The 16,886-nt window shown below is 52.6% G+C and overlaps 1 protein-coding gene across 3 annotated transcripts in view; it reads right to left on the bottom strand.

The window, feature by feature from the left end:
• Positions 1-4,039: 4,039 nt before the first annotated feature.
• GRM4 (glutamate metabotropic receptor 4) overlaps positions 4,040-16,886 on the bottom strand; it is a 32,653-nt gene continuing 19,806 nt past the window's right edge. For all 3 annotated transcript variants that reach the window (XM_015885369.2, XM_015885370.2, XM_015885371.2), the window contains 8 exons: positions 16,728-16,863; positions 15,274-15,428; positions 14,977-15,117; positions 12,724-12,924; positions 11,805-11,941; positions 10,349-11,284; positions 6,592-6,838; positions 4,040-4,967 (listed from right to left, as the gene is read on the bottom strand). In XM_015885369.2, coding sequence (XP_015740855.1) covers positions 4,918-4,967; positions 6,592-6,838; positions 10,349-11,284; positions 11,805-11,941; positions 12,724-12,924; positions 14,977-15,117; positions 15,274-15,428; positions 16,728-16,863 — 2,003 coding nt within the window. In that variant the 3' untranslated portion in view covers positions 4,040-4,917. The remainder of the gene's footprint in view (positions 4,968-6,591; positions 6,839-10,348; positions 11,285-11,804; positions 11,942-12,723; positions 12,925-14,976; positions 15,118-15,273; positions 15,429-16,727; positions 16,864-16,886) is intronic.

Here is a 16,886-nt window from a genome sequence, read left to right as displayed (position 1 = left end):
CATCTAACAAAGCCTGTGCAGTCCTGGCAGGCATGGAAAGATTGACTTCATTCCTCTTTGTTCATAGGTCATTGTGCAGGACCTACCTATGCATGAGCCACACCACCCTGCATTGTGCAGAAGCAGACTCTCAATTGCACCTCCCAGGTCATGGATGGAGCTGGGGAAGTTCTAGTGAGGAATCAGCTTTGGAGGATGGGAGTGGGAAAACCTCAAATCCAAACCCAGCTGTCCCTAGATATAGTCAGCACTCAGCAAAGCATTGCTGTCACCAGATGCCTGCAATTGGTGGGCACGCACCCAGAGTGTGCAGATGTTTGCTGGGCTTGGCAGGGCTGTCTCGAAGGTGGGAGGCTGCGAGGGTGAGACCTCAGCTGCTCTGCTCCAGGCTGGGCACGTCCTGCACAGCACTGCCCCGGAGTGCAGAACCAAGGGGTGCTGCAAGGGGAATGGCAGCAAGGACCAGGCAGCTGGTCCTGCACACACAGCCCTTGCACATGCTGTGGTTATGGTGCTGATGAACATAATGCATGAACGCTGAAGTCCTGCAAAACTCTCATATCTCCACCTGAGACATCTTGCCATTACACACATGCTGTTAGCCGTGCTCATGCAGGAGGTCTCTCTCTTTGCCTGATCTACCCTGCACCCTAAAAAGTCCTCCTAAGGCTTGAAGCCAGATTAAATCCCCTCTGCCCATCCAAAGCCTTCTCCTCCTCCGACATTGTTTTCATCTCCCCCTCCCCCTCTCCTTTTTTACTCTCAATAAAAACATAATTACAGGCTTTTAAAAAAAGCAAATTATAGTGACATACTTTAATTATCTCCAAGCAATGGAGGACTAAATTACACAGTCAGGGAATCGGAGGTTACCTAAAAATAAAAGCAAGAAGCTTCATTAAATGCTAATTGCAGCTTTTGCCGCTAAAGTGAGATTTCAACACAATCTGCCATTGACTCTCTTGGCCATACAGGGAACATGGCTGCTGGGGCAGCCCCACAGGCATAGCTCCCTGCATGGCCATGGGTGCTGTGCTGAGGGCAACCCAAGCAGTTGGCACTGGGCTGCTCCCACCTCCCTTTGGGGTCCCATGGCCCCCAGCACTGCGTGTCTTCCATCTGCCAATGGTTCCAAGGCATTGCCCATCCCCTCAGTATCAGTTGTGTTCACCACAGCTCTCCTCCCTGCCTTCCCACAGCCATGGAAAGTTGTGCACAAAGTCTCCTCTTGTGCCTTCAAAGCTCCCAGTGGTGCCCAATGCTCCAAGCTTAGAGCTCTACCTGGGACTGTGCATCTCTCCAAGGGGGAGAGAAGATGGATGGAGACCAGTCCTGGAGCAAGGGATGCACCACTGGTGTTGTGTCCTCCACCTTCCCAATCCATCTGCTTCTTCTGGATTTGCTTACAGAGGAGTTCTGTCACAGCTTTGATAGGAGGGTTCCAGCCCCAGCTGGTGGGCAACCGAGAGATGAGGCTGAGAAATCTACAGAGAAATGATTTTGTTTTTCCATCTCCCATAGAGTTGGCCTAATTGTGTCACTGAAGTCTGTAATTTGCCTCTCGCAGAACAGAGTTAATGATGGGCTCCACGCTGCTGCCTCACACACGGGTTGGGGTGAAGCTCACACACATCCCAGGACCTGACACACAACAAGAGGGGCAGTGGGACCCCAAAAGCATCGAGGGGGAGCTCAGAGGAGGAGGTGAGATATGAGATATGAGCAGGGGGGCAGCGCTGCCGTGGGCTCCTCCCCCATTTCTCAGCTTCCATTAGAAGTGAAGAAACATGCAGGCCAACCCTGGGGGGAACTCGAGCAATTAGAGCTATTTAAATTCAACGGTCCTTCATAGGAATAAAGGGAAAATCAGAGCAATGCTTTTAAGCTGCGAAAGAGGCAAGTAGAACAGCAGCACAGATTTCAGCACAGGGACCAAAAATACATACAGAAAGTGCCAAAACCCAGGAATTCCCCCCACCAGAACACTCAGTATCTATCTTGTCTTCCAATATGTTAAGCAAAACCGAAATCAGATCATAATTGATGCCAGCTAGCTCCTGAAATGCCCCAGCAGCCTCTGCAGATAGCAGCACCGCAGCCCAGACCTGCAGCGCTCTATATCCATCTCAATGGCTTATAGACTGCTCCCTTTTAATTAGCTTTCATAATCAAATAAGCGTCTAGAATTAAGCGGCGCTGTATCATGAAATGCCATACAAAATTAACCAGCCGTGTTCGGAGGTCACTGCATCCGCCACCGACTGGCAGCCAGCGCTGGGAGGGATGCAGGTCTATTTAACAGCGTGCAGGGATGGTGCCAGCAAGGGTAGGTTTTGAGCTGATAAAAATGGGGCCAATTAAAATTCCCTTCCAAGACCGGCGAGGTTGGATTTGTGCAAATATTTTGCATGTCTGTTTTAAGAGCGTCTTTACATCATTTAGGCTGCAAGTCTGTGAGGAGTAAGATTGAATCGCGGCAAAGCACACTTACACCTAAATAAGTGCCCACATGAGGACTCTTTTGATTTAACACTCCACCAGATCCATCAAGAAATCAGGGTAGCTATTGTGTTCAAACAGGGCCTGGAGCAAGAGGGGGACATGAATCTGCTTGGAACTACATTCAAAAATGGGCCGAGTGCTCAAGCATCAGAAGCACCACTTTGGGATCAGCCCTTGGAGCCCAGAGCCCACCATCCCTCCAGCCCTTGGCACAGCTCACATCCCTTTCTGCTACAGCAGCTGCCATGAGCCTCCTTGGATCTTCAGTGACCAAACAGGGGGATCTGCTGGGTGCCAGCAGGCGTCCTCCATCCACAGCTCCTCCAGAGGACTCAGAGCATCCCCCATATGAGGAGAGCATCCCTCACAGGAGCGACGGGATGCTGTAATTAAGGCGAGATTGGCCATCCCCGTCACTGTCAGGCAGAGTTTGGGGTGGAAAACTGCTTGTAAAACCAGCAGATTGGTAACTCGGAGCTAGAAACAGCGCCAGAAACATCAACTCAGGTTTTCTGGGAGCCCTCTGAACCAGGCAGCATTTCGCATCCGATCAGACAGTGATGGATGTAGCAGGAGCGGAGCAATTTTTCCTCCTGAGGAGCTCTTTTGACAAGTGTGATCTTATCAAAGTTCCAGGCTTTTCATTATATCCCTTTTTTCTCCCCTACCTCCTGCCTTCCAGCCATGCTCTGCCCTCCCCACATTGGCAGGGAGCAGCGCATGCTGACAGCTGACAGTCCCTGCAGCACTCAGAGCAGCACTGAGACCTCCCCTGGGGCATGCAGGCACAGGAGCGGGACATAGGGCTGCAGTTGGGTCTAGAAACATCCAAAACAATGGGATAACTTCATCTGGGAGGAACACAGCTGAAGGGATGGGAGGACACCTCAGCAATCTGCCTCTGAGGATGGGGAGCTCCAGCAGGCTGCACCCAAAGCAACGGGCTGCCCCAAAGCTGGAGGCAGCTCTTTGGGGCAGCAGCACCTGCCCATGCCTCCTTTCCCCACTTCCCATCCGCTCTCAGCAATGAAGAGGAGCTTGGAGCAGCCACCCTTTACCTTGCCTTTCCAAGCACCTTCCCAAAGCAGACAGAGGCACAAGAAGCAACAACCCCAAGGACCCCCAAAGCTGGACACCACGTGTCTGGTGCAATAAGCTGCTCCTAAAGCTGGCACTGGGGCCACATCCTCCACACAAGACAGGGCTGCAGTGAGGCAGAGCCAACCTAATTAACCCAGCTGGGTCCTGATGGGGGTGGAGCTGATCTCACCTGTGAAGAGGGGAAAAAAGATGGGAAATAAGTTTGCACACCCAGCACCATCCCTGGGGAAGGGCAAACAAGGAGAGCTTATCCCTTTCTGCCCTACATTCCACCCCAAGCCATGAGCACCTGTCCTGATGTGATGCTGAGCCGCCTCCTATCCCTGCCCCATCCCAATACATGGGTCCACCCGCAGAGAAAGGATGCTGAGCCCCATCCCAAACCTTCCCCCCACCCAGAGCCCCTCAGCAAACAGTCACCAAGAGGCAGCAAACGCCGAGTGCAAAACCATGGTCTTTTATTAGAAATCTCCTCGTATAAAAATGATCATGCTCTACACAGTCATCGAATAGTTCATAAACATCCAGGCACTGAACTTTGTAATTCCATGTGTGTGTGTGTGTGTTGGTTTGACTGGTCGGTACATAAAGCAGACAGATTTCAATCCATACGGTCATCACGTACATTAAGAAACCACCTATAGAAATCAGCACTTTGAACACAGTCTGGGTTTCACTTTATTTTTATTTCGTTCTCCAGTTATTTTTAATGTGGTTTTTTTTTTAATATATATGTATATATATATTATTATTTTTTAAATTTTTATAGATTTTTTTATTTCTTTTTCCTTTTTGCAACACAGAGAATTTGGTTGGAGACGGGAGAGTGGAGGGGGCGGGGGGGGGCGGAGGAAGATGGGACCAAAAGAAAAGGGGAGGATTGGGTTAAAAACCAAAAAGAGAAAGGAAACAGAAGGTTCTGCACAACCACAAACAACCTCACGATTCCAGAACAGGGAAAATGGTGGGTTTGTTGGTTTGTTGGTTTTCTTTTTTGCTAAGATACAGGAAAATAAACCCAAAGATTCGCCGCAGTCCGTCCCCTCTTCCCCGCGCTCCGTCCCCTCTGCCCCATTGCTCCTCCATGGGGCTGGAAGCGTCCTCACGGTGCTCGGTGCTTTAGTTTGATTGTTTCTTGATTTGATTTTTTGCTGCTGTTGATCATCTTCCAATGGGAGCTCAGCCCCCGGCCCGGCCCGGAGCAGGACCCTGCTGTCACCTCCCTGTCCTGCTCCCCGCTGGGCTCTGCTGTAAGCGCTGGGGTTGGCTCCCCCTGCAGCCTCCCTCTGTGCCAGGCGGTTGAGATCGCTGCAGTTAAATTGCATGGTTGCTGTAGCTGACGTAGGTCTGCTTGGTGGACAGTGCTGGAAAGAGAAGCAGTGGTGAGCTGGGCAGCAGTGATGGCATCTACCCAAACTGTGGGGTCAGCGTCCCTGGAGGGGCGCAGAACTGTGATGTTGTGGCTCTAAGGGTCACATCCATCCACACAGGACACATCCGTGCCCACTCTCTCCCTTCTATGCTCTCCCTCTGTCTCGGTGCCTCGCTGACAAATGAACCTCACTGCAGATTTTCTACTGGTATTCCCTGATAACAATTAGATAGGCCATAAGAAATTAGAGCTGACAGAGCTATTTGTTAGCCGCAGTGTTTTCATAGCCAATCTGCCCGTATCAAAGCCCTGTGAATTATTCATTCCGTTGTTTATTTAAGGATATGTGACCTGCTGGTGACAGAGCAAAGAACAGCCCCTCTGCCTGGCACTGACAGCCCCTCGGTGCCTCCTGCACCAGCAGCAGTGTCGTGGCAGGCTTGCAGCTCACTGCTGCACACCCAGCTCCCCAATTCCCTATGCACCACACATCGGAGCTGGAGACGCAGCAGACAGGAGCTCAGCTCCCTGCTCCCAGCACGTCTCAGCCTTGGAGGCTGCTGCGACAAGTCCCACGGGGAGAAGGATGTTCAGCACAGCAGAGAGCACATGGGAATGATGAGGGTTCGGATTGTGGATGAGATACTCTTGGCTGGAGGGAGGTGATGTGCTGATGCTCCTACAGCACCACAGATAGCGATGACATGGGGAGCCTGGTCTGCTCCCAGTGAGCCCACAGATCCCCACTGACAAAAGGGGATGGGAGGGGAACCCTCACCCCTGTGGGACCACAGACCAGAAGGAGCTGTGACAGCATCTGACAAAAGCAACCTGCAACATGGGGAGAAAGGGGCTCTGACCACATAGCCGCCTTCCACAGCTCACAATGGTAGATGAAAGAGTGGATTAAGCAGAGAAACTGCCCATGGAGAAACATTACATAGAGGGCTACAGCCAAGAAGAGCCATTGCACGGGGGAGATTTGAACACATGGCTTGTACAGAGATGCCAAGGGGTGTGAAATAGCGCAGACTGGAAAGGGAGCGAGAGGGGGATTACAAAGGAAATCATGGCTATCTGTGGAATAGCAGTTTGGTCTCCATCCCACTGATGCTGGAATCCCTTTCTAAGGGTTTCCCAGGCCTCTCCCCACAGCAGAGCAGTGACTGTGTTCCCAGGGCAGCCTCAGCCTCATCTGGGCCCCATAGGGGCACCCATCTTCCTATCAGCCCCTATTAGGGACTACAGCCATCCTTTTAGGATCCTTCCCCAGGTGCTCATTGCAACACACACATTTCATCAAGCCCCAGCTGCTGTCTCACGTAGCAGTGGCAGCATATTTCCCATTCCAGCCACCCACCAGCATTTCCCATAGGATAACACACGTGGGCTCGCGGAGGGGATGGAGGGAGTGGGCAGAACCAGTCCTGTCTTATCCGTGCGGCTACAGTGATAAAAAACTGTGTTTCTAGAGTGGGAATAAGCAAATGGAGAGGGAATCTGCCCTGCCAATGGGCAGAAGATGATGCTCTCCCATTGCAGGTAACCAGAGCACTCCAATGCTCACACAGCGCAGCACAGCCTGCCAGCTGCCCCACCACCACGAGCCACATTACCTTGTGTTTCCAGGTTCTCACACAGCTCTGATTTGGCCTCTCCATTGGGACGGAATCCTCCCTTCTGGGAGAACTTGTTGGACATGGTGGCCGCCGTCACCACCGCCTTCAGGCTCCGTTTGCGCTTGGGGACGTTCTGCTCCGGGTGGAAGAGGATGATGTACACCTTGGGCATGTAGAGCATGCCCAGAGACACAGAAGCACTTAAACTCACTGAGATGGTGAGCGTCGTGGTCTGGATGTACATCTGCAAGACACAAAGGGATGAATGAGCTCAGACCACCACGGCTTGCTGAGATGTGGAGGGCAATGGGTGGCTCTGTGATGGGCACAGTGAGGACACTCCATCCCCAAAGCCTGGGGCACCCCACAGCCCCACCACCTCCCTCCAGGTAATCCCCACTCCCCAGCTGGTCCGTGGGCCGTTGTCATGTAAGTCACATATTACACACCGACGTTGCCTTTCTGCAGTCAAAACTAATTTCACGCTCACTGTCCAGGACTAACAGTGACAGATGTTTTGCAAAATGAAAGCCCATTAATCTGACTGTAGAATAATCCATTTTTCTATGGAAAGTGTTTGGCAGATTCCTCACAAGCCAGGGGCATCTCAAGCAGGCAGCGATGAGAGGCAAAAGGATCCTTTCCCTCCTCCCATCCCCACCTCTCACCCATCCCCATCAGCATCCCCTCCTGTGCTGCATGGCTCACACTGGGGTCTCCCCTGGCTGAGCAGGGATGAGCTCCAGGTCTTCGTGTGCTTTGTGCACACAGTTTGTTTTACTCCAGCTGTGCACAGATGTTGGAGCTGCTTTGCAGATCACTAACAAGGAGGTTTGATGCACTTTATCCCGGAGCTATGTGGTGCGTGGGGCTTCTGCTGCTGCTGCTCCATGAGGTCCTGCAGGCAGAACCCAGTGGCACCCACTGGTGTGTCCCAGCTCCTGGTGGCATCTTCTGGAGCCCCGGGAGCAAGACGCTGCCTCAGTGCATGGCAGAACCTTTGGCCACACCACGACACGACCATCTCTTGCACTTTTGGTTCCCACTCTGTTGGGTTCCAAACCAGGCCCCCATGTGTTCTTAAGAACACCTGATCTGCCCCCTTTGAGCCCTTTGAGATGTGCGCTGTGATAGCAGAGGACACAACACTTCCCACTTCAGCAGCATCCCTTTCTTCACTGCTTGGATCAGAGAAACCAGCCTTTGTCTGAGACAAGATGCTGCAGCATCCAGGGACCCTGTCAGCCCTAAATAACACAGATCCCCAACCCCAGGCACCAATGGGCCACGTTCAGCATCATCTGGCAATAATCACACATTGCAAGAGGCCGAGCAAGCTGTGCAAGCAGCGTCAATCTCAGCCTTTGCACTGGGTGCTGGGGAAGGAAAATCCCACTTATCCCTTCCCCAGCAGCACTAAGCAAACTGCTGGACACTCCTTATTCATCTTCTCCCTCTCTCTTTCTCTTGCTGAAAGCAAATGTGATAAACAGAGCACCAGACAATGACACCACTGTTCAGCTGCTGCCTTATCAGCACAGGAAATTGTCTCTTTCTTTAGATCCTCTGTTCTTGCTATTTCTGTAATCCGCTGGGATCGGTGGGGATAAGAGGTTCTTTTGAGCAAAGGCTTGGGGGACTTGTTGTAATAATATGCCACCTCCATGCAAAGTTGTAGGCACGAGGCAAAGGGAAATAAAAGGCAAATGGGGATTTTCATCCGCAGTTGGGGTTGTGGTGGATGGGCTGGGCACTGCTGGGATGTTGCCCCACAGCATCCCAAAAACTCCAGCAGAGCCACCCAGAGGAGAGGGTGGCCCTTCCCATGGGGATCTGAGGGCACCCCATGAGACTCCAGCATTGCTGTGGGGCAATGCCCATACAAACACCCCCAGCTTCCACCCCACCATGCAGGCTGCACAATGACACTGTTTGGACCCCTGAACCACAAACCAAAGTGGAAGCACTGAGGCCAACAGCACCAAGCAGCACCCAACCTGATCCCTCTGGCTGCTCCTCTCCCTGCAGCCACCCCATACCCCAGGGATGTTCCATAAAGGCACCTATAGCAGCACATCCTCGTCCAGTGCCAAAACACTGCCAGCCCTCCTGGGACAGCTCGGCAGTGACAGGCATTGAGAAAGAGAAGCCACATCCAAGGGGAGTTGGGAACATCACTTTTTCCGCCTCTAATCAGCTTGTTAGCAGCCTAATAACAGAGAAGCCCTGCACATTACAAGCCCCCGAAGTGAGGCACAGCCTATTGTCGAATTGCTACTTGACAGCCAGCTTTCGGCAGCCCTAAATTATCCCATGACAAGCTGCAGTGAAGAGGTGAGCAACCTTGCGCATAATCTACAATCATTATCATTTCCATCTTTATTACCCACAGTATGCCGAGCACATTAAGGCGGCTTTAAGGGAGCTTTTGTTTTGCAATAATTTCTTAAAAAACCTGCTTTCTTGTTAGTATCTCCCCTGCCATCTCATCAAAATGGAAATGCTGCGAGAGGCTCCATTTGTTTCCTTTAATTCTCCTTCACTCCTTTAGCCAGAGCGGGATGGCTTGCTAAGGGATTTTCTAGCTGAGGCAAAGCTTAAGGTGTGAGTGCAAACTCAGGTGCTCTGAGCAGAGCCAGCACTTCAGGACACATGCAAAGGCCACAGCAAAAGCAAGCCAACCCCAGCCCTCCTGCAATAGGTGCTTCCAAAAGGCACTGCTTCAGCAGCTCGGCATCAATGGGGACACACTCGGGATAATTACCCTAATTGTGATGGATCCAGAAGGGGAATCCAAGTGGCAGTCACCCTGGGGATGTTGATGCCAGGGATTTGTAGGGAATAGCAGCAGCGAGGTTTATTTGTCGCAGGGCTGGCAGGCGTGAGCTGCTGGTGTGTAACACAAACGCGATTCCCATTCTGTCTGGCAAGCAAAGGGGATTTTTTTTCCTCATTCATGAGATTTTTTCCCTTTGTTTTCACTTGAGCACGGGTTTCATCCAGGCTGGTAGCTCACGCTCTGCCCCCAGCACAGGGAGGGAGGCAGGTGGATGGGGAGGGGGGTTGCAGCAGACCCAGTGCTCACATCACCCATCCTGTCCCCATGCACAGTGCTGCAAAGAGGCACTCAGAGCTCCAGCAGGGCCACACGTCCCATCACAGCTTGTGTGATTCGCAGCCACGCTGAGGAATCTGCCGTCAGCATCTTGTTGCCAAACAAATGGGTGTTAATTAAAATCGCAGCAAGGTGGTAATGGAGCGAGAAGGCGCAAGGTGCCGTGTGCCCCGCTGCAGTGCTGAGGGTTCTGCTCCTCCCTGCCCTCACCTCCAGCTGCTCCCAGCTCTGGGGGATTTCAGAGAGCACTGATTTGGCACAGGAGGAAGGACAGGTAGTGCTCAGGGTTATTTTTCCTTGGTGCTAATGACACCAGGGTCTGGGTCTGCCCCCCAGCCCACAGCTGCCCCATGGGCCCATCCTCCCCACCCAGCAGCAGACAGTCCCCATCAGCCTTGTTCATACAGGGGCAATGGGGGACTACAGCATGCAGAAAAAGGGGTGAGGGGTAATAAGACGAGGCTCCCAGTGGAGCAAGAGGCTTCAAATCAACACTTCCTACCACTACCACGATATCCAAGCCAACAAAACCACATCCTGATGGGTCCCTTTCAACTCAACATATCCTATGGTTCGTAAGAAAGCATCCCTCCTTGCTCAGCCCCTTCCTGGCAGCCCACAGGTCCACCACCACCTTACCTTCTCTGCTGACTGCGACGTCCCAAAAAATATAGGGATGAAGGCTAACCACACAATGCAAGTAGTGTACATGGTGAACCCGATGGGTTTGGCTTCGTTAAAGGTCTCTGGGACCCCACGGGTCTTAATAGCATACACAGTGCAGGTGACCATGAGAAGCATGCTGTACCCAAGCAAACAGATGAGGGAGAGGTCCGAAATGTCACATTTGAGGATGCCCCGGGCAAAGTGGGGGTTTGTAGTCCGCTGGTCCTCGTAGTCAATGACAGAGTGGGACGGGTCCACGATGAACCAGATGCAGACGCCCACGAGCTGCAGCGAGATGAGGCTGAAGGTGATGACCAGCTGGGAAGCGGGGCTGATGAACCGCGGGGCACTCACCGACTTCTTGCCCTGCTCGAAGATGCGGTAGATGCGGTTGGTTTTGGTGAGCAGCGCAGCGTAGCTGATGCTCATGCCGAGCCCAAGGAAGATGCGTCGCAAGGAGCAGGTGCTCAGATCAGGCTCGGCGATCATGAGGAAGGTGGTGGCGTAGCAGAGGAAGATGCCCGTCAGCAGGACATAGCTGAGCTCCCTCCCCGAGGCCTTGACGATGGGCGTATCGTTGTAGCGCACGAAGGTGACCACCACGAAGAGGGTGGCGATGATGCCCACGATGGCAATGAAGACGGGAACCACAGCCCATGGGGAGCTCCACTCCAACTTGATAATGGGGATGGGGGGGCAGCTGGTGCGGTTCTCGTTGGGCCGCTCGTTGAAGTGGCACCGCTTGCAGTGGAACTCATCCAGTTGGTACTGGTATCCGTCGCAGCGCTCGCAGTGCCAGCAGCAGGGGATCCCCTTCACCAGCTTCTTTCTCTCACCTGGCTTGCAGGGCAGGCTGCAGATGGAGCTGGGGAGTTGGCTCCCACCCCCTGGCCACAGCATGTTCTCCACCTGTGGGGCGAGATGGCATCAGGACAACTGATCATGTCACATCATAGAATGGTTGGGTTGGAAGGGTCCTTAAAGCCCATCCAGTCCCAACCCCTGCTATGGGCTTATCGCCCCTCAACAGAACAGTCTGCCCCATCCATTGCCTCAGGCATCTCCAGGGATAGGGAACCACAGCTCACCCTGTGCCAGGGTCAAACCACCTTCTGAGTAAAGAACTTCCTCCTAACATCTAACCTGAATCATCTTCTTTTCGTTTAAAACCATTCCCACTTGTCCTATCGCTATCAGACAACCTGAAAAGTTGATCTACGTCTTGTTCATAGGCTCCCTTTAGGACTGGAAAGCCACAATAAGGTCTCCCCAGAGCCTCCCCTATTCCATGCTCCCTTGACCTTTCTTCATTTAAGAGGTGCTCTAGCTGATGCTTGAGCCAGACACCTGCTGACGTGTCTGGCTCAAGACACTTTGCATCCACACACCCCTTGAGCCTCAGCTGCTGCATGATGATCCCCTGCCTTACCTTCAGGTGGAGGTGGTCGGTCCATTGCCCAATGACTTTGTACTCAGGAGTGGAGTTCCTGATCTGGTATTGATAGATGTCGTAACGTCCTGGTGCGTCTCCGTTCTCATTGAAGGTCACTGGAGTCCCAGCAATGCCTACAGGAGAGGGACTGCTCAGCACCCAGAGCTCCCCACAGCACAGGGTGCCATGAGTGATGGCATCCAAGGGTTTGGTGTTCCACCCCACGTGGTCAGTGCCAGCTGGGGCTCAGGGTGGGTGCTTAGGGAAAAAAAAAAGGAATGAAGGAAAAAAGGAAAATAGGAGAAAAGGGAGGAGAAAAGGAGGATAAAAGAGGGAAGAAAAGAGAGAAGAGGGAAAAGAAGAGGAAGAGAGAGAAGTGGGGATGAAAGGAAAGAAAAGGAGGAACGAAAGGGGAGAAAAGAAAGAAAGGAAATCATTCCTGAGCCTGAGCTGATGCAAGGACCACATGGGGAGCCACAGATCAGCCCAGCAGACCCACCAAGAGCTGGAATTTATTGGTAGTGCCAGGCAAGGAGTGCTGTTATGATGGCCATTTTAGCACTTCTTTTAAGAAAAACTGAGAAATAGATTTAATGTTAAGTCAATTGATAACACCAGTAAAGGGAGGGAAGAGAAAAACCAAGCAAGAGGGAGAAATAAATAGGAGACATTGCAGAGGAGATCACAGAGAGGAGATAAATAGAAACAATCAGGAGGACAAGACAGAAAATGTTTATTAAAGAGGAGGAGCAGAGGAAAAGATGCGTTTCCAGAGATCTGAGGACAGACAAGGGCACAGCAGCGTGATGCGGTGGGACCTCTGCCAGCAGCAATGCAAGGCAGCCAGTTATGGGTGCTGTGTCACCTATGACAGGGGACACCCAGCAAGCAGGACGGGCTCCCCAGAGCCCCAGACCTGAGAAGTTGACGTTGCGGATGTACTTGAGCAGCTCCACACCATCCACCGGGTCCATCCTGGGGCACAGTCCCACCTTTCCAGGGCACAGGTTCTTGTGCATGTTGTGCAGAGCGTGTCCCATGGCATAGACAGCATCGATGACAAACTGCACCTTGCCCTCCTGCTCGTATGAGGAGTCCTGGCCAATCCGCTCCCGGTCTGTGGACACACAAAAGCAGTGCTGTAAGGATGCTGTAAGGACCCACTAATTGCCAGCAACAGCTGCCTGCCTCTCCTGTCATAACCACCCTTAATAGGACTGGAAACATGTTCATCATTTAACAGAAGACATCGATCGATGTAACACGCTGTTAATTACAGCTAAGAAAGCATCTCCCACGAGGTGTTGCTGCACCAGGGAGCCCTGACCCTGGGCAGATGGAAGGAGAGCTTCCCTGCCAGCAAAAGGCAAAGCCCTCATCCTCCAAAGAGACACAAGCATTCCATCCGAGGGCACTCAAACTCATCCTGGTTCCATGGAGTCAGAAGGATGATCCCCCCGTGTCCCCATGATGGGATGGGAACGAGCAGCACCGGGCACGGAGGCACAGCTGACCACGCTAAGGTAAATTGATAGTGAACTGACCAACAAGAAAAGATGATATCAAGGAGAAGGATTTATAACCCATTCTTCTAAGTTATAAAAATGCTTTTGGACTACGTGGGGATTACTCATGCGAAACCCGTCAAGTTATCCTTTCTTCCACGTTATTGACAGGGGCTATTAATCTTCTCCCTCAACGTAGGGCCTCTCCCCACATTCATCTCAGCACGCAGACAAGCCACTCTATCTTGTCAAGATAATTACCCATTAAAGCAAGGCTGTAACAGACTGCATGCAGGCGCTGAGCCCCCGGGGGTGTCCCAGCCCCACTGCTGCCCCTGAAAGCCCACCCACCGCAATGGGAATTGGGCTGATGCTGAGAGGAGACGATGCGGAGCAGGATGCTGAGGTTCATGATGTCACATTCCCGATGTGGAGACAATAAATCTCCATGAATCTCTCTGTCGATTAGGGCTGCAAAAGGGATGTGACCTCGCTGATTATAACAGCAGGGTCGTGCGTCGTTCTACAGGGCTGATAATTAATTTTCAAGTGCGTGAGGGGCCTTTGAGGGCACCTCTCTGAGGGCCTTTCTCCAGCAGTGGAGGAGGCTTTGGGATTGGCAGTGATTCCGAGCACATCACCAACATCGGCTTTTGACAGGAGCAAAACAAACCCATGAGTGTGGGACTCGTGAGCCCACCAGAGACCTCAGCACAGAGTCAGTCTGGAGAAGCCAAGGGGGTTAAGGAAAGCAGAGGTATCAGCCATCTCCACCCCATCTGCACTGGTGGGCACCTTGCAGCCTGGTTTGGGGATGCAAAAGCAAGGAGAAGTTGTCCTGTCTCTACGTGGTTTGAGCTGAGGCTGAGGGTGAGCAAACACTGTGATTTAAATCAAAAAATCAGCCCCTTTGTGATCAGACTTCACAAGCACAACCAGGTCTGTCCATCCCATGGCACCACACACCGATATCCCTCCCAAGGATGCAGGGACATGCCCATGTCCTCACGTCCTTCCAGCTGCAGCCTTCCAGCTGCTGGGCTCTTATCTGTCTTCAGCCAGTGCCAGGCAGGCAGTAAATCTCTCCCATCTCTCAGTAAACATGTCACCTCCTTGAGCCTCCAAGCATCACCTCGGCAGCCGTGCTGTCAGCAAGACAGATCCCCTGTTTGCCTTGTTTGCTGCATTAATCCCTACAAGACCGGTTGAGCTGGAAGTGGCTAAAAACACCCAGTGGGGTTTAAGGAGAAGGTCAGGAGCCTGGCACTGAGCTCTGCTGGGGTCAAAGCACACAAGGATGCTCCATTCCCCACCTGCAGCAGCACAAAGTCTGCAAGGAGACAAGGGCAAACAGCAGAGCAGCACATGCCCCGGGGTGCTCACCTCCTACCACTGAAACTACAATACACGTGGATTGTGTGAAGCACTGAGCAGCCCTGGGACCAGGACCGAACACACACAAGCCAAACACATTCAATGCCACTCATAGAGCACCAAGTGCCACGCAGCTCCTTGAGCTGGGCTGGCAGCTCCTGAGCAACAAGGACACGGATGAGCTGAGAGATCATAAAGGGAAAGCAATCAGACCTAGTGCCCACCCTGGGCAGCATCTTCACATCCCCAGCACACCCCACACGACCCTGCAGCATCCCCACTCTCCTTACTGGTGCACTTCTTGATGCTGCTGCCCTTCTTCAGCGCGTGCCGGCTCAGTTTGCAGTGGAAGTTTTCCTCCCAAAATTCAGCAAACCAGATGTTTCGGCGGTTGTTGTCCAACGTTCTGCTGGAGAAGTAACGATCGAAACCTGCCCGGGAAGAGGGGACACAACGGGGTGAGTCCCTGGGCTGGCAGGGAGGTGCCCACCTGGGGCAACGCAGTGGGAAACGCAAGGGCTGCGTTAGCACAAACCTTGTGGTTAATGGGATGCCATCAGGAGGACAGCTAACGAGGAGACTCTTACCTTTGACAGACACACGCTTGGGCAGGATGGTGACGGAGCCCTCAGCCACCTCCTCCAGGTGCAGCACTGGGGAGATCTTGGAGCCCCAGCTGTCAGAGCCCATCCAGATGAAGTGCCCTGTCTGGTTCGCCCTCTTGGCCGCCTCCAGCACTCTTCTGCAGAGAGAAAGCAATGGACACTAGACTCCCATCTACAATAAGGGCTGTAAGGAAGACCTGGGGAACTACAGGCCTGTCAGCCTGATCTCAGTGCCAGGGAAGGTTAGGGAGCAGATGAGGGCACTGAGTGCACCCTAAGCAAGATCCTGTGATTCTAAGGAGACAACAGCCTGGCATGGAGCAGGGCTCAGACCCTTCTGCATCTCCCATCCCCAACACCCCATCAGCACCACATAAATGGGTGCACAAGAACAAACCACACTGCTCCACTCCAGCACCCTCCATCCTCTCCAGCCTGGGCACGGGCTGCTTCTCCCACTCCATTTGCATATCTGCTGACTGGAAATTGAATTTCCCCCTTAATTACCCAACATTAGGCTTAAAAAAAAAACAAAATCAGGTTATGCTGCAGCAGGCAGGAATTGAGCAGCATTGGAGAGCCTGTGTGCCCCCAGCTCTGATCTGCATGGCAAAGGATGGGAGAGAGCCATCCAGCACTGCCAGGGCCTGCATGAGGGCTGTCCCATGCCCTGGTTAAAGCCATGCTCTGCCCCATGTAAGCTGGGGTGTGGAAACCTCTCTTCATGCAATATAATCCTGTTTGGGTGGGTAAATGCTTGCAAACCCTTGTTAATGGGGCTTGCACAGCAAGGTAAATCCCCTGTTTCTCAACACACAGCCACGTAAATGTCACGTTTGCAGACATTTCCATTAAGGAAGGAAGGAAGAAACTCGCAGCATTTGCACGTCTGATGTAAACTGATTTCAAATCGCAGTTTACCCACATTTACATAATGTTTGCTGATTAATAAATTAGATCCTTAGGAAATCAGGGGCAGCTCCATGTGAATCACTCTGCTCCATCATCAACAAGAGCTCCACAAACAACACAAACAGGCTCTGAGCAACCCGATCTAGCAGCAGATGCCCCTGTTCATTGCAGGGGAGCTGGACTAAGTGGCCTTTCAGGGTCCCTTTCAACTCAAACAACTCCGTGGCTGCAAGGTGTTGCTGTGCTTGTGGAGCTGCTCATCAGCTCCAGGCATGGAGAGCTCCATGGCTGCAGTGAGGAGGGGTCCCCAGCATCTGTTGTGGTGGGGCTGAGGCTGTGCAGAGCCAGCACAATGCGGATTTCTCTCCCTTGAGCTCTGTGCTGCTGCAGTTCAATGGCACAAAGCAGCCAGGAGGTCAGCTGGAAATCAGCCCTGACAGATACAAGGTGCATCCCCTCCGTGTTGCACATATATCTGTCCCACCCTGCAGCTCCTCCTCACCCACCTCCCAGCCCCTCCGCACCTGATATCATCCTCATTAGCGAAGATGATGACCGCTCGTGCGTGGGAGGTTTCCAGGAGGCGGCGGATGATTTTGTCGAACTCTCCAGGTTTGGGCTCCCGTGGGATCTTGACGGACTGGGCCACGCAAACACCACCTGCAGCACAGACAGCCCAGCAC

The sequence above is a fragment of the Coturnix japonica genome, chromosome 26 (genome assembly GCF_001577835.2).
Source record: "Coturnix japonica isolate 7356 chromosome 26, Coturnix japonica 2.1, whole genome shotgun sequence".
Classification (NCBI taxonomy): Eukaryota; Metazoa; Chordata; class Aves; order Galliformes; family Phasianidae; genus Coturnix; species Coturnix japonica.
Note: the sequence above shows the minus strand (reverse complement) of the source record. Positions and strands in the feature narration are given on the sequence as shown.